The sequence below is a fragment of the Oxyura jamaicensis genome, chromosome 22 (genome assembly GCF_011077185.1).
Source record: "Oxyura jamaicensis isolate SHBP4307 breed ruddy duck chromosome 22, BPBGC_Ojam_1.0, whole genome shotgun sequence".
Taxonomy (NCBI): Eukaryota; Metazoa; Chordata; class Aves; order Anseriformes; family Anatidae; genus Oxyura; species Oxyura jamaicensis.
Window position 1 is genome coordinate 2,842,845 of NC_048914.1, and position 22,812 is coordinate 2,865,656.

The window sequence follows — 22,812 nt, forward strand, 5'->3', positions numbered from 1 at the left end:
CGCCTCCAATTGGTCAGCGGGCCGGGGCGGGGCGGGGCGCCGATTGGGCGCGGCCGCTGTCGCTCGGGCGCTGCGCTTCCGGGTTCGTGCAGCGGGAGGAGCGGGCGGGCAGGCAGGCGGCATGCGGCGGGTGACGCTGTTCGTCAACGGCAGCCCCCGGAACGGGAAGGTGCGGACGGGGGGGAGCGGGGGCTGGGGAGCCCGGACCCGGGAACGAGGGGGGCAGGGGGCAGAAGTTAAGGGAGCCGTGGAGCCAAGGAGCCGTGGGTTTGGGGAGCCCGGGGGGCAAGGGGTCAGGCAGCTGGGGGGTTGGGGGAGTCGTGTGGGGGAACCGTGGGTTCGGGGGTCCCCAGGGAGCCAGGGAATAAGGGAGTCAAGGAGCCAGGGAACCGTGGAATAAGGGAGCCAGGGAACCATGGAACAAGGGAGTCAAGGAACCATGGAATAAGGGAGCCATGGAACCAGGGAACCACGGAATAAGGGAGTCAGGAACCAGGGAGCCAAGGAAGCAGGGAACCATGGAACAAGGGAGCTAAGGGTACCAGGGAATAACTGGGCTTTGAGAAGAGCTCCGTGGTCCCGCTGGTACCAGGGGAAGCTGTCCTACCTGCCACAGAACGGCCGCCCCTCCGGTGCTGTGCTGGGCCCCTCACCACAAGGACGTCGAGGTGCTGGAGTGTGTCCAGAGAAGGGCTGCGGAGGGCCGGGAGCACAAGGCCTGAGGGAACCGGGGGTGTTTGGTCTGGGGAAGAGGACTCAGGGCAGATGTTACTGCTCTTGCAACTGCCTGAAAGGAAGCTGTGGGGAGCTGGGGGTCGGCCTCTTCTCATGACTAACCAGTGATAGGACCAGAGGGAATGGCCTCAAGTTGCACCAGGGGAGGTTCAGGCTGGAAATGAGGAGACATTTCTGCTCAGAAGGAGCAGTCGGGCGTTGGGACGGGTGGCCCAGGGAGGTGGTGGCGTCACCGTCCCTGGGGGTGTTCAAGGGAGGGTTGGGCCTGGTGCTTGGGGACGTGGTTCGGTGGGTGACAGTGGTGGTATGGGGGTGGTTGAACCAGGTGATCTTGGAAGGCTTTTCCAACCTTAATGATTCTAGGATTCTGTGAAATTTTGCTAGTTTCTTTAAAAGCTATGTGGTACTAATATCTCCTGAGCGATCAAAGCGCAGGTTGCAGAGCCCAACCTGTACCCGACTAGCATGGGAACACCTTCCTTCCCCCGTCGGAAGGGGGTGAGGGCCCTGAAAGGGCAGAGCTGGGCAAACAGGGGTCTCCAGCTGCCTCTCTTCTCCCCAGGTCGTGGCCGTGTATGGCACGTTGTCGGATTTGCTGTCTGTGGCTAGCAATAAGCTGGGCATAAAGGCGACCAGTGTTTACAATGGAAAAGGCGGACTCATCGATGATATCGCGTTGATTAGGTAAGATTTATCCAGTAAAACTCAAATCATGGATGTGGACTAAGAGGCTTAATAGCCTGTCGGTGCTCTGACCTTAATCAATAACATGAGCTTTCTGTCAAAACAGATCTGTTTCCAGCCAGTATCCTCAAAGGTGCTTTCACCTCCAGGCTACGTAATGCTCTGTGGAACTTCAAAGCGTTTCTGTTTGGGTGAATCAGAATTGGACACAAGCTGCGTTTTATGCCTTTTAACATCCCTCTGTGTTGATTCACGGTGCAATGAATGCACCAGCAAAGTCCCACTGTTCCATTCAGCGCTGGCATGAGTTGTTTTTTTTTGAAAAGGAGACAAACGGTAGCATTGCTTTGGCTCTGTATAATCCACCCAGAGTGGGGAGAAAAGTAACTTTTGTAAAATTAAACTTGAGTGACAAAAGTGATCCCTACCTGATGGATACCGATATCTATTGGTAGCATCTCTGGTGAAGTTGACAGTATTGCAATCGCCTGGAGCCTGCAAAATCAGGACAAAAATCAGATACTTCAGTTGTAACTAATGGCCACTGATTATCATTTACCTGAAAGTAATCATGAAGGGATCTTCCTGTCCCTTAGATGAAAAAAATCTATGCTTAATCCTTTATCTTTCTCTTCCCCCTTTCAGGGATGATGATGTCTTGTTTGTCTGTGAAGGGGAACCATTCATCGGTAAGTCTCTGTAACTCTTGTTTGACCTCTTCTTTAATGGAGAGAGGGTTTGGTTTGCTTTAGGTGAATTAACAAAATTCATTTTCTGCTGTTCTCAGAATATATCTGTTGCCACATGAAGGATTTTGAAATGGTCCCAGTTCTAATATTTGTCGTGTTCTCCTCACCTGTGTAGATCCTCAGACTGATGCGAGACCTCACGAGGAACTAACCGGGTCGCACACGGACTGGCTAACGCTCAATGTTGGAGGCCGATACTTCACCACGACACGGTAAAAATGGGACTAGTTTGCCTCCTGAGGGACTTGATTTCAGTGGTTACAGCAGCTGGCAGTTGGTGTGTGCTCAGGTGGTGAGGCTCTGGATGCTCTTGAGAAAGAGCTACGAAAATCCCTGACTGTTTACTAGGAGGCCTTTAACTGCTGCAGCTCTTTTTGGTATTAGGCATTTGCTGCTGCAGTTTTGCAACAAATTCCTCAACAGTTCCCACGTGTGGTAGAACTGGTGGAAAGCCCGAACGGGCCTAGCTTTATCCCTGGAATATTTCAGATAACTAAGTGCTTTGTATTTAAAACACCTCTGAGATAACTTAGGCCAGAAACGTGTTTTGTTATTGTACTGGATGAAATTACACCAGTGCGGTGTTGTAGCTGTTGGAGGGCGTATCGCACGCCATTACTGCCTTCGAGCTGCCAAGGGCAGGAGATACATTGCAACCAGCGAGTGTCTCTCTTTGCTTTTACCATGGAAAGTATAGCTAAAACTGCACTGCCTTTATTTTCTAGGAGCACTTTGGTTAATAAAGAACCTGACAGTATGTTGGCCCACATGTTTAAAGATAAAGGTTAGTATCTTGAAATAAAATTCACCTTTTAAGCTAGTAAATTAGCTAAGTAGGTAAAAGGCACTATCAAGTTGAAGCTCTTGTTCATGTGTTTGGGGTCTTTTATTTTAGATTTTCTTCTTTTTGTTGTGTCTTGCTGCTTTGTCACTGGGATCGATGGGCAAACACTGTACAAGATGGTCTTTATGAAGCAGGGGCCAAGTAACATCTTATTCTAGCAGTGGCTCTTATGCAGGTGGTGAAATATGTTTTAGTTATTTACAGGAGGAGAGAGTTAGATGTAGGGGATATTGTTCCCCCACTCTTAATTTCCTTCCTTTTCTCTAAAAAACACCCTTTCAAGTGGAAAGTAGCCCCTTGGCAGTAACAAACCGAAACTGAAGCAAATGCTTTTCTATTAATACATCAAACTTAATTGCATGTATTTCGTGGAAACAGATGCTTGGGGAAATAAACAAGATCATAGAGGAGCATTTCTAATTGACCGCAGTCCAGAGTATTTTGAGCCAATTCTGAACTATTTGCGTCACGGGCAGCTCATTGTAAATGATGGCATCAATTTGCTAGGTAAGTATTACCTGGATGGCATCTCCTCAGTTATTACTCTTTACAAGTCAAACTACGCCCTCTGGTAAATATGATGAAATCACTGGCACTTTTTATATGATTATCCACATGTTTAGGATTTTTCTATGGTGACTTTACTCTCGAGCAGTGCTATTCCAAATCTTTGGTTTAATAAATTGTTTAAGCTTATCTTGAGAGGACTAAAAATTCCATACTGAATTAATATCTGGCCGCGATCTTGGACTTGAGATCTTTAACTCAATGCTGGTATTGGAAACATCCTGATTTGTTCCTCTTTTAGTGTAGCTAAAGTAATAGAGCTCTAACAAGTGAGGAAATTAGACTGAACTCATGGTCCCCCAATACTAAGGATGGATTAACATAAAGTTTCTGGGCTGAAGAGTGGTGTCTTGTTTAATGGCTCCTTGTAAATAACAAGTACTGCTTTGTTTTGTTAGGTGTTTTGGAAGAAGCCAGGTTTTTTGGTATCGATTCACTAATTGAGCATCTAGAAATAGCTATTAAGGTAACTTGCTTGCTTTTATACATGAACGTGCATGTCCTGTTCTTCCAGACAATATATAACTTAGTCCTATCTGTATTAGCTCTTAAACAACTCTCTCAACAGAATTCACAGCCAGCAGAGGATCATTCTCCTATATCGCGAAAAGAGTTTGTGCGATTCCTGCTGGCAACCCCAACCAAGTCTGAGCTGCGATGTCAGGTGCGAAAATGCAGACTTTGTCTCACTTTGTAGGATTGGTGTCAGGTGGTGAAATATCCTGCAGCATCATATGACAAATAGCACGAAGTTCAAATGCTTCCCCACCTCTTTTTAATGGAATTTTGAGTCCAAGCTGTGGCAGAGTGACTTAAGTAGGAAATTTGAATGTGATGTTTGGACAGCTTTCCTTCTTCAGGGTGAAGGTTTCCTGGAGGAACAATTTGCTAAGCTGTTCTATTTAAATGTGAGATGCGATTGAATAACCTAAGCCAATGCTTTAGAGCTTTGCATTTGCATTAGTCTTACATAGTGGAATAGGTGGTCCTGTTGTGTGTATCTGTGTTCTTGTATCTTTGTGTGTGAGTCTCTTAACTTTTTGTGTTCTGAGCTACACCTCATTTTCTGTAACTTCTGGGGTTTTTGTTTTTAGGGTCTCAATTTCAGTGGAGCAGATCTTTCACGACTAGATCTGCGCTATATAAACTTCAAGATGGCCAACCTAAGCCGTTGCAACCTAGCACATGCCAACTTATGCTGTGCGAATCTTGAAAGAGCTGACCTCTCTGGATCAGTGCTCGATGTAAGTAAGGATTACGTCTTGGAAAGTCTGGGTTATCCTTTCCTTATTTTAAGGAAGGGGGAATTGGAACAAGCAGATAAATGTAAATCATAGTTCTTTCATGTTTCTGATACTATTCTAGTTAGATCACTTCAAAAGCTTTTATAAGCTATCTTAATAAGCAAAAAAAAAAAAACCTGCCCCTCTGTAGGAAAGAGGGGGAAACAAGAAAGGCAGTGGGAGAGAATTACATGCTGTCCAGATGATGAAGTTAGTATAGCACATTTTTACACTATCTCACAATAACAAGGCTGTTGTACTTTAATAGATTGACTTCCTAAACAGAAATTAAGACCATAAGCTGGCTGTTTTTGGCATTGTTCATGGACCTCATTCATACATTTATCTCCATCAGTGTGCAAACCTCCAAGGGGTGAAGATGCTGTGTTCCAATGCAGAAGGAGCATCTCTAAAAGGGTGCAATTTTGAAGATCCATCGGGCCTTAAAGCTAATTTGGAAGGTAAGGAGTTCTGCCTGTTTGGAAATGGAACCACATGTATTTTTAGTTCCATGTGGCAGATCCAGCCGTGGTTTGTGCAGTCCATCTTTACATGAGAAGAGGCCATATATGCAGGGCTGAGTGTGCGACTATATAGCCATTAAACTCCAAGTTCTGCCTTGACCTCTGTCAATTTACATGGCTCTGAGCAAGTGTCTTTCTGGAGTTCCTGCATTTCTGACTGTTCTTCTTGGTAAAAATGATATTTTATTTTTTTTGGTATTCTAGGTGCTAACCTGAAAGGCGTTGACATGGAAGGCAGTCAGATGACAGGAATTAATCTCAGAGTTGCAACGCTGAAAAATGCGAAACTAAAAAACTGTAATCTGAGAGGAGCAACTTTGGCAGGAACTGATTTGGAAGTGAGTTCTAATTAATTCTATATACTAAATAGTCAACTGATAAAATTTTAGGGATTGTTGGCTTTTGGCTGATTCTCCACCTCCATACTAGACAGAATGTAGTAGTCGTTTCATTAGTCTTAGTGAGATAGGGATCACCTAGAGAATCCTATTTCATTCTTGCCTCAGTTTGGAAGATGTGTCTGAAGTCTTGGATTTGCAGTGTCTCAAAGCCCCAGGAATGGCACGCATCTTCTGCGAAGTGAAGCCTGGAAATACTGCTAAACTCGTAGTGTGAGGTCATGCCAACACCAAGGAGAAACACAGTTCCCTGTTCTGTTTGTATTTTCTCCTGGTACGTCATCTGTAGAGAAGTAATGGAATCTTACCGAACTGATGGCATGTGGTACGCTCCTCTTGCTGTAGAAACACAAACTAGCTCATTTCAAGCTATGTACATTAGCAGCTCTTCCTCAAGTTCTAGAGAAGCATTCAGAACAGTATCTGATGAGATCTCAAGAGGCACCTGTCTTCTAGCCTTGCTTAACAAGCAGTAGTAACTCCTGGAAGGTAATTTGATATAAAGAGTACAAGTCTAACAACTTAAAATAAATCCAGCTTTTACTATGAAAAGCAACCACTTTCCTACAAGAAATAAACTACACTAGAGCGATACACTAAAGGAAATTGAAATTATTGAAGTGGGCATGGCATCTGTATAAATAAGGTAAGGTTTTGATCAAACTTCTGTACATACTCAACTAATACTGAATCTTTCTTTTGTTCTTTAGAATTGTGATCTTTCAGGTTGTGATCTACAAGAAGCTAATTTGAGGGGATCTAATGTAAAAGGAGCTATTTTTGAAGAGATGCTGACACCTTTGCACATGTCTCAGAGCGTCAGATAGGGAAGAGAATATGCTGAAGAGGAAGGAATGAAAACATTTGTGACTTTCTTCACCTCCTCCCCTTCTTAAGTTAGAAGTAATGGTTATTAGACGACTTATATTTGCAGTAGTGCCTACGTAAACTCTTTGATCACTTTTTGGGGAGGGAGCTTTAACTGAAGAGGTAGAAATAGGTACTGTTTCTGCCTCTGAACAGAGTGAGGAAGGGGGCTGGTTCTAGGACCAGAATGTGTTTGTTTTTTCTTTTTTTTTAAAGATTCATTGTTTAGCATTGCCTCACTTTGGAATGCGTTTTAATTTATAAAGCACAATATATGCAATTCTATTTATTAAATCTGTAGCTGCAATATGAATAGAAGATGTTATTCATGTATAGTAGCAAAGAAGTTCAGGTTTACAGTTGTTACAGTTAGTGTATTTACGGTTAGTTTCTTCATTCATGCATAGTGTATTAAATGACCGATGTGGTTTTAGCAATGTCCACAGGCTGTTTTCAGGTACTCTTGCCTTCTGGGGTGAAAACAGTAGTTAACTGTCATCATAGGTAACGTATTGCCTTGTAGTAGTTAGAATTCAGGTATAGAACAGCTTTATCATCATCTAAAATGTGCTGTGGAAGCCTTCTCCTGAAGGGATCTGCGTACACAGCAGACTGAGTTATAACAGAAACACCCCGATCAGAAGTTGTATGGCTTACTTAATCCTTTCTGTGTTAGTATAAAATTGCACTATCAATCACAGCTGCTCAGAAACATGCTGTTGCTTTTAATTGTCCTGTCCGCTCCCAACCTGGAGTACCTGTCGATGTTTCATTCTTTGTGGGAACTTAAATGTGTGTAAGGAAATACAATCCACTCTCACCAAAGTAGAGATAGGCATTGGGGCCACAGCACTTACTCCTTTCTCCTGTCGTGACTCCAGTATATGAATAAATGGCACCCCTTTCGCCTCAATGTACTATGCAAATACTATTGTACACTGAATCCTTGAAAGCATGAGCGTAATCCTTTCCCCAGCCAGATCTTAATATACCACTTTGGGCCTGCTTGAAGTGGCTGTAAAAGCCTCTTGCATGGGGCAAAGCGCCCTCTCTGCAACTGCTTTACCTGTGAGCAAATACGGAACTATGACTTCTGCGGTGCAGAAAGCCTCTCAGCATTTCTTTAAGTGGTGGTGCACTTCATTTAATAAGCTGTTTCCGCTGTATCAATCTAGTTCTCATCTAACAAAACCTTTATTTTCTATACAATCAAAAAGCACATGAAGAAACTATACCAAAACAAAAAAAAGGTGCATCAAGAACTCATACCTCAGATGCTTACTTAACATACCCCAAAGTTACAACTAACATTGAATCCAAGGAAATGCAGCTGTTACTGGAAGCTAAGAACAAACCTATCCTAAAACTTACAGAATGTGATGCTGTTAAGTGGTTTGAGTTGCAGTTACTTCGTTGTGTTGCCTTTTAGATGCAGATTTGCTGTCCTCTGAACAGAAGTCATACTGTCTCAGTAGTTGCTATGAAAATGCTGCTTTGCTGTCAATCTATAAAGGTTAGTTTAGGAACGGTTTATGATTTGTTTGGGGAGAAGTGCAGGTTTCTCCCTTATTTTCAAGTTGGGTTGACTCAGGCATATCACGTGTGAACTTCCAGGACTCAAAATCCTACAGCCATGTGGTTTGGAATTAGGATTTCTTTTCCTTCTGGATTCCCTGGCTTCTTGAGCTGTCTCTAGGACAGCACCATAGCCTTGGTGAAATACAGCTGTAGGGAAGTACTTTGATTTTGCAGTCCTGTCTCCCACCTCATCGCTTTCATCGAGTGATGTATATGTTGCAGAAGAAGAAGATTCCTAGGGCTAGAGAAATAAATGAATTATTTTTCTTTATCTTATTTTCTAGCTAGCAGAAGTAAAATATTGTATGGAAAAAATATATTTTCATAATCACTGTGTATAAAATATATTTGAACTTTCACTGAAGCACTATGTTTTAAATGATCACAGCATGTGGCATCATTCATTCACAGATGAATTTAAGGTACCTCTTTTGCTACAACAAAGCTGTATGAATAGCCCAAAGTGGCGTATTCAGAGATTAAAGGTTCCAGCCTAATTTAAATTGCATTAATAAAAGTGTGAGATATAGACGTGTCTTGGTCTTTATTTAAAAAAAAAAAGGCAACATAAACTCAACCTTACGTGACTCTAACTTGGAAAGACAAGTTATAAGAGATGCCAAACTTTAAATTTGATAGCTCCTTGCATACAAATTTAAAAATATTGTAGCTGAAGTTCATTTCTGCCTTTCATGAGGAGCCCTTGGGGGGGGACTGCTGCAGTTTCCAATTCACTCTGAGAACTTTCCCCGTGTCTCCTTGTTTTTTTTTAACTTGTCATTCATCTGCTTTGTCCCCACCCATCATATTTGTTTAATAAAACAGCTGGAATCAGAAGATAGTAACCACAATTTCCATAGGTATGTATGCTATTTAAGGCCCACTTTCCACATCAGAGCTTATCATCACACAGTACAAGCAGCTTCGCTGCTTTACTTTACTTACTAAGGAAGTGCTAAAGCTTTTCCGGATGAAAAAGCAAAACTGCTTGACTGTGGTCTATAAAGGGCTCATGATTTCAGTCTAATAAAGTACACGGTACAACAGTGACAACACAAATACAAGGCATCTGTATTGGTGCTGTAGATCACCCTGAGAACAACATTTGGAAATGCTATTCTTACTGCAGTTTCTCAGCTACAGCACGCTTCTTTGGGTTAGGAATGTCAAAACTTGTGAGTCTCTTAGGCTTGTTAGTGTCTAAATAGGTTCAGAAACACCTTTCCAAAGCTTTGATAAAAGAGGTTGTGATTCTTGGAATGGGAATCCCCAAACCCAGATTCTGCAGGCAAGTCCCAGCCTTCCACATAGGTACTAACTGCAGTGACAGACATTCACATTTCCCTTCATGAACCAGTAAAACTTGTGCATGTGAAGGTCTGGGAGCTCTTCTGAAGGTTGTGTCAAGCCTATTTTCCAGTGTCCAAAAACTAAAGAGAGGTCACACGCTAGCCCCAGCTCCGCACTTTGATTTCTTTTGCCAGCATGAAGCTGGCACCCGCCTGACAAAGCCAGACCAAAGCACTCCCAGCCCTCGGAGCAGGCTCCATTCGGGCTCTGCCTCTGCCAGAATCAGTTTTGTTTGTTGGTTTCCATTACGCAGGGCTGTAAAACTATTTGTGGGCAAACAAAACCAGCTGAACTCTTTTTCCTAACCTCCCACCTCCTTTATATAACGTGTGGCTGTGGTCTGGAGTTGAGCAGAAGACATGAGAACAGCTCACTTGGCATTGCAGCTCCTGGTGCTCCTGATGTGCTTCAGGAGGGCAGCTTTGCACCTATAGGAAACCTGCTGTGAAACACAACTGCTGAAAAATATTAAAAGCAGGCTGTTGTTAGATTTAGCTTTAATTGGTGGGTTAATAAGAGGTGCAATTATTGGGCTAAGCAATTATTGCGCTCCCTCTTTAAATGCTATCCTTCAGGATGTGCAAAATCTTATATTCAATTTGAAATAACCTTAATTGTTGCTAGGCTGATCAGAAAAGGAAATAATGCTCCTAAAACAGTTACAGGAAAATCCCTTTTCAAGTGCTCTGCCTACGCTAAGGTAACCTTTCCCCATCCAGAAACAAACCATTTTCGCAGCTTGATCAGTTCATCAGCTGAAGCTAAGTGCTGGCTACTCGTGCTGTGTGTGTGCATTAGAGCAGGAAGAATTACTCTTTGCTGAAGTCACTAAACCCTCCTCACGTTATTTACTTACTAAATTACATTTAATCCACTAATCTCAAAGAGGTTGTGGGGGCAGGAAGCGAGGATGTTTGAAGACTGCGAAACGTGATACACTCAGCTGCACAGAAAACGGTGCACAGCAAGTCAAAATAGCAGCCAGGTGGATGAAAAAACGAATTAAAATAAAGAGATTTCTGCAGTTAAAGTTACTTAATCGAAGTGCTGAATGCAAATGGCTACCAACCTCTTTATAAAAGTGCAGTGCATAAAGTTTCAAGAGCCAAAAACTCCGAAGTATTTCACTGTATACACTCACACACAAGTATGTATGTGTGCACATTCATATATATATAGAATAAAGTGCCTGGGGAGTCCTGGTCAAGGAAGAGCCCATCTTACAACAGAGGGTCCCTTCCCCACATTTACAATCTAATAAACTTGTCTATTTGATCAGTTTAGTACTGCTTTGCACTTTATAGAGCAAAGAATATGAAGGTATTTTAATGCAGACATTGAGGAGGGGGACTTTCAAAGGAGCACAAAATGCCCTGTGTGCTTGTGCAATCTTAGGCTCCTGCTAATGCATCAAAGGTTTGTTTCCTTCAGGTCTTGTACAGAGACTAAACTGAATTCCTCATCCATTTCAAGTCCTGTAAGGCACACTCATCAAATTCAAAGAGTTCTTACTTTAAAAAGCGTATATATTTAGGAGCCACTGAAAGGAACGACTGTTTTCCACGGGGCAACCACAGCCAGCTAGATCTGAATGTCAGATTTACAGCCTCTTAAAAAAAAAAGGCTGTTACCATTGCGGCTCTTAGCAAAAACAGCTGAATTTAATAGCTACACCAGGGCGTCCCAATTATGTGCTTTATTTCTTTACGTGATAGCAACATTAAGAACAAAATTGCAGTCCACAAGATTGAATTAGATGAAGTCACCTGCTGTGAAAGGTTTGGTGTTGGGGTGGTTTTATATAAAAGCAAGGCAACAAGCAAACTCACAGGACGTTTTCCAACGGGGAAGAGGTGGAGTGATTCTGCAACCTCTCTCAGCAAGCAGGTAATGTGCTTGAACAACACACCACGTCCCATTTCACTTATTCAGTCCTTAGAGATGCTCGTATTGGAAGAAATTTGCATTAGAAGATACCGCAAAGAGCAATTTTTAAAGAGTGCTAGAACAGAAACTGGCTGAAATGAACATACCTGTCAAATATCAACAGGGACTTTCAGTGAACCTTTAAGATCCAGGCGTTCCTAAAATTCTGAGAGGGTGTTCAAAAATCCTCATTTAGCTCTGCATCCAAATTCCTCAGATGTCAAATCTTTTGCTAAGGAGCTAATCCACTTTGAGGGACTCCAAATCCAGCTGTGACTCGCATGTAGGCACAGTGCCACTGGGGTGCAGAGGATCAGAACCGAAGATTCACTCCCAAAATGTAACATTTCTGTGACTCTATAAGATAAAAGTTGAGCTTTAAATGACATTATGATCAAAAAGATGTTCTTTTTTTTTTCTCTCACAGCATGGAGAAGTCCAGGAAGGCCTTTGTTGGTATCCTCCTGTTTACGGTGTCTGTGGAAATCTGCTTGGCTCAACACTGGTCTTATGGCCTGCAACCAGGAGGAAAAAGGGACGCGGACAATCTGGGAGAAGCGCTTCAAGAGGTAGGTTCAGGATTGTAAAGCAACTCCGTTGGTTTTGCTGGGATCCCTCACCTGTACCAGATGCAAGCAAAGAAGCCATGTGATGGTATCAGAGGTGGCTCAGGCGTTACCGTGTGTTTCTCTCTCCACGTGTATATGTTACACAAACACACATACATGGACAGGCTTTCCTTAAAGTAGAAACTGGAGAGCTGATCATTATGTGGCACAAGGGTAAGACAACATTTCACAGCCTTGCATAAAGAACAGTACCGTCTACTGCAGACACAAGGCTTGCGCAGTCTCCTCTGAAGCAGAGATCAAAATTTGACTTCCAGGTTAAACCTGATCTCATCCTGTCCCTAGATTCAGCCAATATTCCGATCAGCTGCTTTATGACAACTTTCATCCACCGCAGTGAGAACGTGGCAACGGGCAGCTGTTGTGGGATTAGATGGCAGGCACTTAAATGAAGGATTCGAACCACAAAGCAGATGTGGAAAGTTCTGTCTACCGAGGCTTTTCCCATGCTTTCTAATATTTCACGTGTAGGCTCTTGTAACTGCAGTTGTAGCATTCGGATTTAAAGTTTGCTATAGCCCAAGTGCAGCACCTGGGGAAAGGGAGAATTTAAACTGTGCAGTGGAACAGTTTCACCTGGATCTGCAACTAGGGCATAGCTGCCTTAGCGGAGAAATCTCTTCTCATGAAGGCTGTGTCCGTTCCCAATTCAGATTGCAAATGACGTGGAAAAATTAGGGGAAGTGCAGAAGACGGAATGCCCTGGCTCGTATCAGCGTCCCAGATTCAGTGATCTGAAGGAAGCCATGGTAAGTAACATGGTTTTTCTTTTATCACTGTGGAATACAGGGGACTAGTCCAGGCTGGGAAAGAACAGGGCAGGGGTGGGGTAGGAGTGATTAAAGAAGAGGCTTGTCAGCTTCGTTTGCATATGCTGATACAGGTTGTACCCTTATTATCTGCATCGTGCTCAAGTACCTCCAAGAAAAACAAACAAAGTCAAACACATTCTGTCTACCTTAATACTAATCTACACAGCATTCACAGATGCTTAACTTCAGGGGTGCACTTTGCCAGCTGAAGGACGGAGCCATATGGAAGCTGCTGCTCCCAAGGTCCCCAGACTGGGAAATGTATTTTCCGTGAGATGCTCTAATGCAGTGACAGCAGAGAGTTCACACAGACACTAACTGCCACAGAAAGAACATTCTCAAGCAAAACCATGCTCTTCAAACCATACAGCAACACCTTGGTCAGGCCAGATGGCCACCACTTTCTGGGCAATGTCTCTGAGTTGTCCTAGAAATTGAAACACTCAATCTCTACTTCATTTTTTAATCAAAGACCAAACATTTCCACTACGTACTCTTGCCTTGCTCCAAGGAAGCTGTTCTGAATTGCTCAGAAACTCGGTAACAGCAATGCAGACAGGTCAGTCCAACTTCTGTTCGCTTCTCATGCAGAAGCCTCCTAAATTCCAGGGTTTCTTTTAGGTCATCATTAATCCTATTTGTAAAGAACATAAAATGGGATCTATGCCTGTGACTCTGCCTTCCAATGGCACTACTTTCAGTACACAGAGCCAACAGTAACTTTGTATGTTTATACTTTTTTTTTTTGGCCTGCAAAAGACCGTATTAGGCACGGACTGATAGCAGAAAAATTATCAGGATATATGGAATGAGTTCTTTGATGGTTTTTGCTCACTGAGGGAAACTTGGCCTTCCTTTGCAGTCAAATTCTGAGGTTTGCTTGGAAACTGCTGGTAATCTTACACAATACGTGCAAAAACTTGTAGGCCTCTGCATCAAGCGGTTACTTTGCATACTTATTCTTGTAACATAGCCTGAACTATGTGGCCTTCTCGCTGCTTAATGACTTTGAAAACAAATTAAAACTTTTCCAGATGCAGGTTTTCCAATGTAACACATTCCTGGAGTTGATACAGGAATATTACGCAATGCGAGGGGAGGTGTCAGGAAATGGCCCACCCCATGGAAAAAACTTTTCAAGTTACCTTCATCATTTCCTGGAGCAGCCGGTACTGAGGGCAAACAAAGATACACCTAGCTAAGATACGAAAGGGAAAACAATAACACATTCAGCATGTTGATCCAAAACACTTCAGGCTTTCAACTCAAGAGGTAACAACGTAAATAAATATTCATAGGAGACCAGATCCAGCAGGATGTGGCACAGCAATGCCATTCTAACAGTACCAAGGTACAGAGAGAAAGGTAGCAGGGCAACTGTCCCACCCTCTAACACTTTTATAAGCAGAGCTGTCTTGTCTCTGGTGTCTTGGCCAACTGCTTAAGCTCACGGCCATTTCACATACTGATGCTTTGTGTAAGTTCATGCTGCTTTTCCTGAGCTGCTGTCAAAATGTAGTGTTCAACAGCTGTCAGGTTGCACTCCAAGAACTGCTGCAGCGGTGGGCCCATTAACAGATGTAAAGTTGGTCATGGACTTTGGGATGAAAAGGGCTATTATAAGTGTCAGTTACATTATACTGTCTGATCAGATCCCCGGGCAGGTGGCGGAGAGATCATGTCGGGTCAGATTTATGTCATTCTAATCCTCCTTCCAATGCAAACCACACTATGAATATGTTAGCATCTGACTGGGCTTTAAAATTCCATCATCAAAGTTCTTTCTTCTCTTTAAAATTGGTGTATGTGTGTGCTTACAGGCAAGTCTGATTGAAGGAGAAGCCAGACGAAAGAAGATTTAAACCCACAAAGCCAAAGGAACAACGGACCCAGAATAAAATTTCAAAGCAACGTTAAAACCAATTCCTCCTAAAATGGATTAGATTTCATGATGTGAATAAATTCTGTGAAGTTGTATTAAAGTAGTGGAAGATGCTGTTGTATGGGTTACCGGCTTAAAAGAGAACATGTTCTAGTCCGGTGGTGGGGAATCAGCACCATAGGGTTGGCTTTTTCTGTAATGAAAACTTGGACACGACAGCTTTTGTTTCACACACATGGACAATGCCTGGGCAAAGGCACTGTCTGATCCCCCATCTCTGGATAAAGTAGCAATACAACATTAAAAATTAAGAGTAAATTTACTGTTGGAAGGCAAATCCTCTCATACGTCAGTAGGCCACACATGAAAGACTTTTATGTTTGTTTTTTTTTTTTACTGGTTCACTCATAAAAACTACATTTATATTAAAAAGGTATTTACAAACTTTACAATAGTTAATACATTTAAAAAAAAACACAAGAATTTATACACCTTGCTTTACAGACTTTGTGAATCACGCGCCATTTACCCAAAGAGATGCAGACTCCATTTCCAAAGCTTGGCTCCTACTTTCTCCAGAGCCACTTTAAAAGCTGTATTTTTTTTGCTGATTCAACTGCAGAGGATTAAAGAGCAGGAAAAAAAAGTATTTGCAGTCTGTAGAGGTGGGTTTTGTAACTAAACCATCACACCCAGCATCTCAAAGCACTCACAAAAACACGTTACACAACATCCACATTCTCCTGAATTCCAAACAAACATGTCTCGCAGTTTATCATGTCATTAAACCCTTGTAATACCAACAGTGATCGACTACATCAATGAACACCAGGCATGCTGGGGCTGAATTTCAGAGCTGCTGAGGACTTGCACCTCCGTGCACGCACACAAAAACTGCAGACTGTTCTTCCCGAAACGCAGGTCCAACGCGTGCAGTCAGGCATGTCCCATGAATTCAGTGACAGCCTCAAACCAGCTCAGACCAAGGCTGCACAAACAGATGTTGTTCACTTTTGTTAAGCTCCTCCATCTCCCAACAGCCATGACTCCTTTGTGTACTTGCCATGGTGCACGCACAATGCCCTAAAGGTGCTTTCCACACCTGATTTTCACACTGTACCCCTCGGGGACTGTGCTGGACAGGCACAGACATTAACATGACCTGATTTTATTTATCTACTGGGGGCAGAGCACACACTAGGAACTTAGCTCTGCTCCAACTGGGATCTTTTTACATCATAATCACTTAAATATACGCTGTGATATACTCTGAAGATTAGGAAGAACGTTAATAGGAGCAGAATTAAGTGAACCTCATGTGCTTTTGAAAAGCCTACCTCCTACCATGCAATAAATGAATCACATTTATTTGTGTATTTTTTCTTTCTGATATAGTCTTCGAAAAGCTCACCCTGCTCCACTACATAACAGTCTGCAACAGTGAATATAAGATAGATTTTTAATTAACAAATTGAAAAAGGGGTAGCAGTAACGGTCAGGAATGTTTTTACGTTAAAAAAAAAAAAGATTACAGTTAAGCTACAGACATCTTAAACTTATTATTTCCATTTACAATTATAAAAATAAATAAGGAGAGAAAATCTGAGCCATTATTACTACAAGTCTAACTCACTGTTCATCGTGGAACGTACGCCGGGCTGCACAGTGTGAAGGTTCTCAACAACTGCTACATACACATCGCGGTAGTTCTGCCACTGCAGATCACAGAGCTGTCCTCACTGGAATCGGTGTCCTTTCCTAATCCACTAATCCACTGAAATGGAAAGCTGTCTGTTTCTCTCTTCCCCTGATATGGATTAGAGCCTGTAACATTTTTAAAGGACTTTATCACAGCATGACAAATTTTAATTAAAAGCTCCAGAAAACAAGTGTTGAGCATATTTCTCCAAAGAGAAAAAAAAAAAATCCTCTAAGACTTGAAATTTAACACTAGCTTTGAACAGCATGGCCATGAAATGGGATTAAGATTTTGTCTTCTCTGCAGACTGGATATTTAACTTTGAGATTTGTTTTATTCAGAACTACGAACTCAGTAGAAATGCTGCTGCTTGCTTTCAGTTCTGGCATGCAGAGAAGACACCATCATGGATTGTTCCCCTACTCCCATTTTCAGTCCTACAGGTTAAAAGACATTGGATGACATTTACAGAGTCATCTAAGAAACGTGGAAAGATGAAAAGGAAGCAGTGAGACCTTAAATTGTCTCTGAAAATTAGATCTCAGAACTTAAGTCAAAAAATAAAATAAAATCAGAGGTCTAGTGGGGTTTCTCACATGAGCGTGGGCACTAAATTCTACTTAATTAAAGTCAGTCAGGCCCCATGCTTTCTTCACACACTTAAAAGCCCAATTGCTTTTAAAAATCTGACACTTGAAGATGATATTTTTTTCCAAAATTGGCGTGAAGCCCTAAATCACTTGGGCACAGTACAGAAATTCCATCTTGTACCTCTAAGGAAATGCTGCTGACTTGTATCAGCTAAGAACGCAACTCTTCAAACCTCACAGTCAGTAATACTTAAAAAAAACTGAACTCCTACCTGTGAGTTAGGTTGCCCAAAGGCAAGAAGAAGAGGGAAGAGTTTACAGCACTTCAAACAGGTTCTTAGAACAAAAATAATGCTACAAAAAAAAAAAAGTGTTCAACTTTAAACCCTTGGCATAGAAAATCTGCCAATGAAAATGCCCCAAACGTTTTGGGAATGGAGATCTCCTTGCCCTGTTGTCTTTAGGCATCAGCTGTTCCTTTCCTTGCAGTAACGGTGATGTCTCAGCTACAACCATCTCCAACCGGCCAGGCAACAGGGGCGGCAAGAAGAAAGGCCTCAACTGTGCAGACAGCAGACCAAAAAAACATCAAGGAACCTCCCGAGTGAGGCAGCTGCCTTGGGTATTTAGGGCGAGCTCAGCTACCAGCACCTAGGAGTAGCACACATGAAAGACAGGACTGTGTTCCCAATGACTGGCAGAGGCATGATCCAAGGGGGAAAAGGTCTTTTTGCACAGACCAGTTCCATCCTCCACGAAAAAATCCTGGTGAATGCACAAGGTGCATCTGCAAGTCAGTAAAGCAGATCAGAAAGGCAGGGAAGCAAGACTCAGAAGTCACTTGGAATTAAAATACCCAAACCTCCCATTTATTCTGTTGTCCCACTACAGCCAAACCATTAGCTGAGATTCCTGCAGGCTCTTGTTTCTGCTGACTTACCCAAGGAGTTAAAAGCAAACCCCCCCTGAAAAGGAAAAGAAAGCACCTAGGAATGAGGCAACAGGCAGATGCAGGATGAGGCAAGGCACAGAATTAACAATAGGTGGTGTTAATGTACATGTGGATGGATACGTGGCCAAGCTGGTGGAGAGCTTCAGGTTTCTACAATTCACACCACATCTTACTGCTCTGCCTTAAGCAAAGTTCTCTCTGAAGACAAAAAAGTTCTTCAAGTAAAGAGTTCCAGAGGATCCTTCAGTTTACGTGTGAGACAGCAGCAGAAGGAAGACAGTAGCTACATGAAGGGGAAGAAGTGGACAAAAAAAGCCAAAGACGAGAAAACCCAGTGGTTTTCAAGTCAAGCAGTGTCTATGTCAGCTCCACATTACGTTCTTGGACAAGTCCTACAATGCACCAGAGAGGCGGTGAAACACAGCCAAGTTGTCCGGAAAGGTTTCAAAGATTTCCCAAGAGAAGGTGACAACCCCAAAGACAATGGCATGTGAGCTACAGCGAGCACGACTGTGACTGCAGTGCCGCTTCCAAAATGTCTCCATCCTGCTCTGTGATGTGAATCTGATATGACCCTTTAATGAATGCAATCTGCCTAGAGAGCCGGCAAAATAAAAGCAGGCTGCAAAAAAAATGAATAAATAAGTTGACAGGCAGCAAAATAAATGCAGCTTCTGCAGGTTTCTTTAACTGGAGTTAACACAGAAGCCAAAGGAACTTTTAAGAGCAAGATTTTGTTTTCCTCTGAAAAAGACTTTAGGTCTAATTAAAGCCTTTCTCAAATAAGCTTTCACTAACGTGATGAAACTCACTAAGTCACGTGAGCAGAATGGTGGCCTGCAAAAAGAAACCCAAACCAAACAACGGTCTATTTACTGTTGTGAGCAACATCCTCAGCAGGGCTTTTAACACCTCTCCACGAATTTTGCCAGACAATCAGAAGCTAAATGACAGTTAGAGCTGAGCAAAATCATTTCCTGGAAGAAAGAGCACACAGAAGAATCTTCATCAACATGATGATAAAGGAATAGGCCACAAGTGGCAACCGACTATCTATATTTTATCTAAGTTCAAACAAACTTCAGCTGGTCCCTCTTTATGATGAGCTCTAAGAAACTTCTAGCTAATGAAACAGTTTGGATCTAAACTTTGCAGGCAAACTCCCGTGTTTCCTGAGATTCACAGTAAAAGGGAACAATAACAATGAGCGATTTTTTCCCTTCCCTAGAAAACATCAGTGAAAATAACAGCCACTATGGAAGCTACGTTTATAAATAGGCCACCCACAGAGGCAAAATATCCTGTCTGAATGTGACGGAAGAGAACAATTCTTACAAAGCAAGAAAAAACCAAACCTGACGGACTTTGCAGCTGCTGGTAGCAACTCTGGGGGACATACATGGAAGTTAGGACATGTAGCTTGAAGAGAAAACAGGGAAGTTCTCCACAATGCATTACTTCTGGAACAGGGTGTTTAGGAAGGTCCACCTCCACAAAGCACTTCTGGCCTAAGTGTTGTACAAACTCCCTGGAAGCTGACGCAGCTGAGCAAGTTCCCCACCCCAGGGGAGGAGCGGATCTAAGGTTGCCCAAGCTCAGAGACCAGCAGCCCTACAAGGTGCAAAATGCAACTGCCAACACTAATACTATGGAGTATTATTATTATTATTTTAAACAGCAATCTTCTGGTGGCAGCTCAGGCACAGAGGAATGGTGATTGAGTCTAAGGCCCATCTGGTCCATAAATAACAGTATTTGTGTTCTATGATTGGTCACCATGTAACTGTGAGGATGTGGTATTTAACTGTGTCCAACAGCCTTTTTCTGCATGGGTCGCATGAATTTAAAAACATTAAACCCCAAGATCATGTCATTTTTTTCTCTAGAATAAATAAAACAGAAAGACTGATGCTAACATTCTGAGACAACAGGGAATAAATAGCTAGAAGAAAAAAAAAAAACTAAACAGATTAACAAAATACTTATAAATAATATTATTATCCTGCTCTCCAAGGAAAGAGAAGCTGCAGAGCTGGAGTAATCCAAGCAACAGGAAACTTGGTGGGTAAGTGTCAAGTCTTCCACATGCATCCCAGATCTAAACGGTTCCTTAAAGCCCAGTGGCTGTTAGCAACTTAGATCAAGGGAGGCTACAAAACAAAGTGCAAGTACTGCCACAACCCGGGGGGGAGATGAGAATTATTTACGTGGAATTGGCCAGCCAAAGTAAAGGTTACATTAACTATCAAACTTTGTTTCTGAGGTCCGGGTGACCAGTTTTACCCGCTCCATCCTCTCCAGGTTGCTGCTCTCAACACAGTACTGGTTTGATGGAACTTCTACCCGCTCTAAGACATTCACAGGAGAAAAATAACTTTTTACACCCTATTAAAAAAGCACATAGATGAGATATTGTACCAAGTCCCAGATGCAAAACAAAGTAGTAACATCACAAAAGAAGGAATATCGACTGCTCTGTAGTGTCAAAACCAGAATCAACAGTGAAACTATGACAAAGGACTGGTGAACCTAAACTCTCCACTGGGAGTGAGCAATTGCCACTACTTGAGCAGAGGTGGCATAAGGCAGAATGTCTGCACTTCATCTTAAATACCTATGACGACTAGCAGAAAATAGGTTTCTTTTTCTGCTAACAATGCTCAGGTCTCTGCCTGCAATCAAGAATCTTAGGAGACTACATATCATATGCCAGCACCTGACATCTCAGGAGCAGACATTTCACAGCTTAGGCATGGCTGTGATCATCTCACTTCATGCAAAGCAGGGCTTGGCTATGCTACAGGGGCAAAAGGAAGGATCTGTGCACTAGGACAGCCACAAAGCTGTAACGAACCTATGTGGAAATACTGTAGAATGTATCTCATACTGGTGTGGCTTACCTTGGTTCAAGCACTGGTGCAAATCACTACAGTGACAGCTTTATGCTAGGAATGAGCTGCTGAAATTGCATCAGTGACTGAGTTCAGGACAGACAAGACTAAGACAAACAGGAGTTCCAGTAGGCTGACTTCTTCCCACATGTGATTAGTGTCTCATGATTGGAAAGGTAAACCAGAGGTTAGGAATAGTTACAACTAAGTTCCTTTTGGTATTTCCAAGGAAGAACTCCAAGGGACATGAATGGAATGGCAAGTGAGATCAGTAGGTCTTTAGGGTCAGAAAGGCCCAGCATGTCGGTGAAAAGAAAGCAGCCATTTCACTCTAGGCACTTGCTGTGAGCCAAGCAAGTAACAATCCTCACTGCAATCCTTGCTCTGAAGAGACAACGCTGGATTTTCTGGTTTTTGGAGGTGGAGGGGGAGGTTTGGCTTCACGTCTGTTAGGTAGTGGTGGAGCAGCCTGAGAAAATAAAACAACAGGAAAAAAATACATTACCAACCAAGCAAGTTAAGACATTCTGCTTGATCAAACAGAAGAAATCCAGAAGTTCCTGTACCTCTTAATTGTTCTTTCAGGACAAAATCTTTGAATTCATCCTCTCAGTGCTCCATGCAATCAGAGAGAGGGGCAAACAAGGACTCAGGATGTAACACAAATAGGTATTTTTCAGTTGGTAGAATCATCTTTACTTGCAGACGTGCTGCTTCTGACCTGCAGCCCGAGTCAGGGAGTCACTTGCCCAGTCCCAGATTTATCAGTAAAATTGAAATAAACCCACTCCTCTCATGGTATCAAAATTCAACCGTTTTTATCTTGCTGGAGTTGTACCACATAAAATGCGTCCAAATCAGAATGGTGCAACTGATTCCCTAAAATGGCAGCAAAGCAGAAATTCTGCTAAAACAGGTCACAGCCTTCCTGCCCAACGCAAGGGCTTGTAGAGTGTTTGTTGTTCTTGCAGAAAACTGCATTAGTAGGTCCTTTCAAGTTGTCCCTTTGCTTGTTTTAAGGGGCATCCTATAAACTAATGAAAAGTGAAAGGCCAGGTGAACAAGAAGCTTATGTGGCTTACCTCGTGCTTAGCTGAAACTGCCAAGATTTCCTGACTATTTTAACTAAAGGAGGGCAGACTCAACTTTACAACAACAACAAAAGTAGCAAAGCCCTTCAGAAAGTACTTTTACAACCTCTCTTTACAGGTCTTTGAATCCGTTCCATTTGGCTATAAGCCAGGGTCAATGTTACAAGCCAGAGCATGTTAGTAATTAGTTTTCTTACAAGACTCAAGGGAAGGAGGCTTTTTTATTAATCCTCTTGAACCAGCGACTTCCACAGCATCTCTAGGGCTGGCATATTTCCTCCAGCCACACCGCCTACCTCAGCTATACTGCCCCTTCTCAGAATAACAGTTAATTCAGACCAAGTGAAGGCCCGAGCTGAAAACCCCCCATTTATCCCATGTTTCAGGACTTCATGCCATTGTCATTTCTCTCTTATGGAAATAAATAATCAACTGCTGTGTTGTCTTTCTGTGCTGTCAGAGTTAACATCTTCTGTGAAGTGTGATCATTCAGTATTTTTAGTGAAATTCCAGCTCTTTTACTAAGGTACTCCATAAATCCCCTCTGTAAATTGCACTGGGGAAGACCTTCTCTTCACAGTTCCAAGAGGATGCTTTCTGATGCTGTACTACAGCGTCACATTAGGATCACCTACATTTTAGGGGGCAGACAAAATGATTCTGACATAACCACCAGGGTATTTGCACATGAAGTAACCACAAGTCATCTGAGATACTGTAGGGGAAGAGCAGCATTAGCGACACAGCATAAAAAGTGTCAA

General features: G+C 42.6%; 3 protein-coding genes across 4 annotated transcripts in view; 2 read left to right on the plus strand and 1 right to left on the minus strand.

Annotated features, from left to right (window-relative positions):
* The first annotated feature begins 8 nt into the window (after positions 1-8).
* On the plus strand, positions 9-8,758 carry KCTD9 (potassium channel tetramerization domain containing 9). 2 transcript variants are annotated; one of them, XM_035345175.1, is made up of 12 exons: positions 9-169; positions 1,298-1,419; positions 2,065-2,108; positions 2,284-2,380; positions 2,894-2,952; positions 3,391-3,519; positions 3,978-4,045; positions 4,148-4,243; positions 4,674-4,823; positions 5,218-5,323; positions 5,591-5,724; positions 6,495-8,758. In XM_035345175.1, the coding sequence occupies exons 1-12, from the start codon at positions 122-124 to the stop codon at positions 6,609-6,611; spliced, it is 1,170 nt and encodes a 389-aa protein (XP_035201066.1). In that variant the 5' UTR covers positions 9-121; the 3' UTR covers positions 6,612-8,758. The 2 variants fall into 2 exon arrangements, with proteins under 2 accessions (XP_035201066.1, XP_035201065.1); XM_035345174.1 differs by having other exon boundaries at positions 3,978-4,243.
* A 2,618-nt stretch (positions 8,759-11,376) lies between these two features.
* Positions 11,377-14,868, plus strand: GNRH1 (gonadotropin releasing hormone 1). Its single transcript, XM_035345176.1, has 4 exons — positions 11,377-11,466; positions 11,933-12,074; positions 12,788-12,883; positions 14,767-14,868. The coding sequence occupies exons 2-4, from the start codon at positions 11,934-11,936 to the stop codon at positions 14,806-14,808; spliced, it is 279 nt and encodes a 92-aa protein (XP_035201067.1). The 5' UTR covers positions 11,377-11,466; position 11,933; the 3' UTR covers positions 14,809-14,868.
* A 260-nt stretch (positions 14,869-15,128) lies between these two features.
* The window catches only part of DOCK5 (dedicator of cytokinesis 5), an 82,248-nt gene continuing 74,564 nt past the window's right edge, over positions 15,129-22,812 (minus strand). The window contains exon 52 of the mRNA XM_035345171.1: positions 15,129-21,429. Within this exon, the coding sequence (XP_035201062.1) occupies positions 21,328-21,429 (102 nt within the window). The 3' untranslated portion in view covers positions 15,129-21,327. The remainder of the gene's footprint in view (positions 21,430-22,812) is intronic.

Coding starts and splice junctions, on each gene's coding strand:
- KCTD9 (XM_035345174.1), top strand. CDS start 122: ATGCGGCGGGTGACGCTGTTCGTCAACGGCAGCCCCCGGAACGGGAAG. Junction 4,244..4,673: donor AGTCTGAGCTGCGATGTCAG/GTGCGAAAATGC, acceptor TTTTGTTTTTAG/GGTCTCAATTTCAGTGGAGC. Junction 5,725..6,494: donor TGGCAGGAACTGATTTGGAA/GTGAGTTCTAAT, acceptor TTTGTTCTTTAG/AATTGTGATCTTTCAGGTTG.
- GNRH1 (XM_035345176.1), top strand. CDS start 11,934: ATGGAGAAGTCCAGGAAGGCCTTTGTTGGTATCCTCCTGTTTACGGTG. Junction 12,075..12,787: donor TGGGAGAAGCGCTTCAAGAG/GTAGGTTCAGGA, acceptor TTCCCAATTCAG/ATTGCAAATGACGTGGAAAA. Junction 12,884..14,766: donor GTGATCTGAAGGAAGCCATG/GTAAGTAACATG, acceptor GTGTGCTTACAG/GCAAGTCTGATTGAAGGAGA.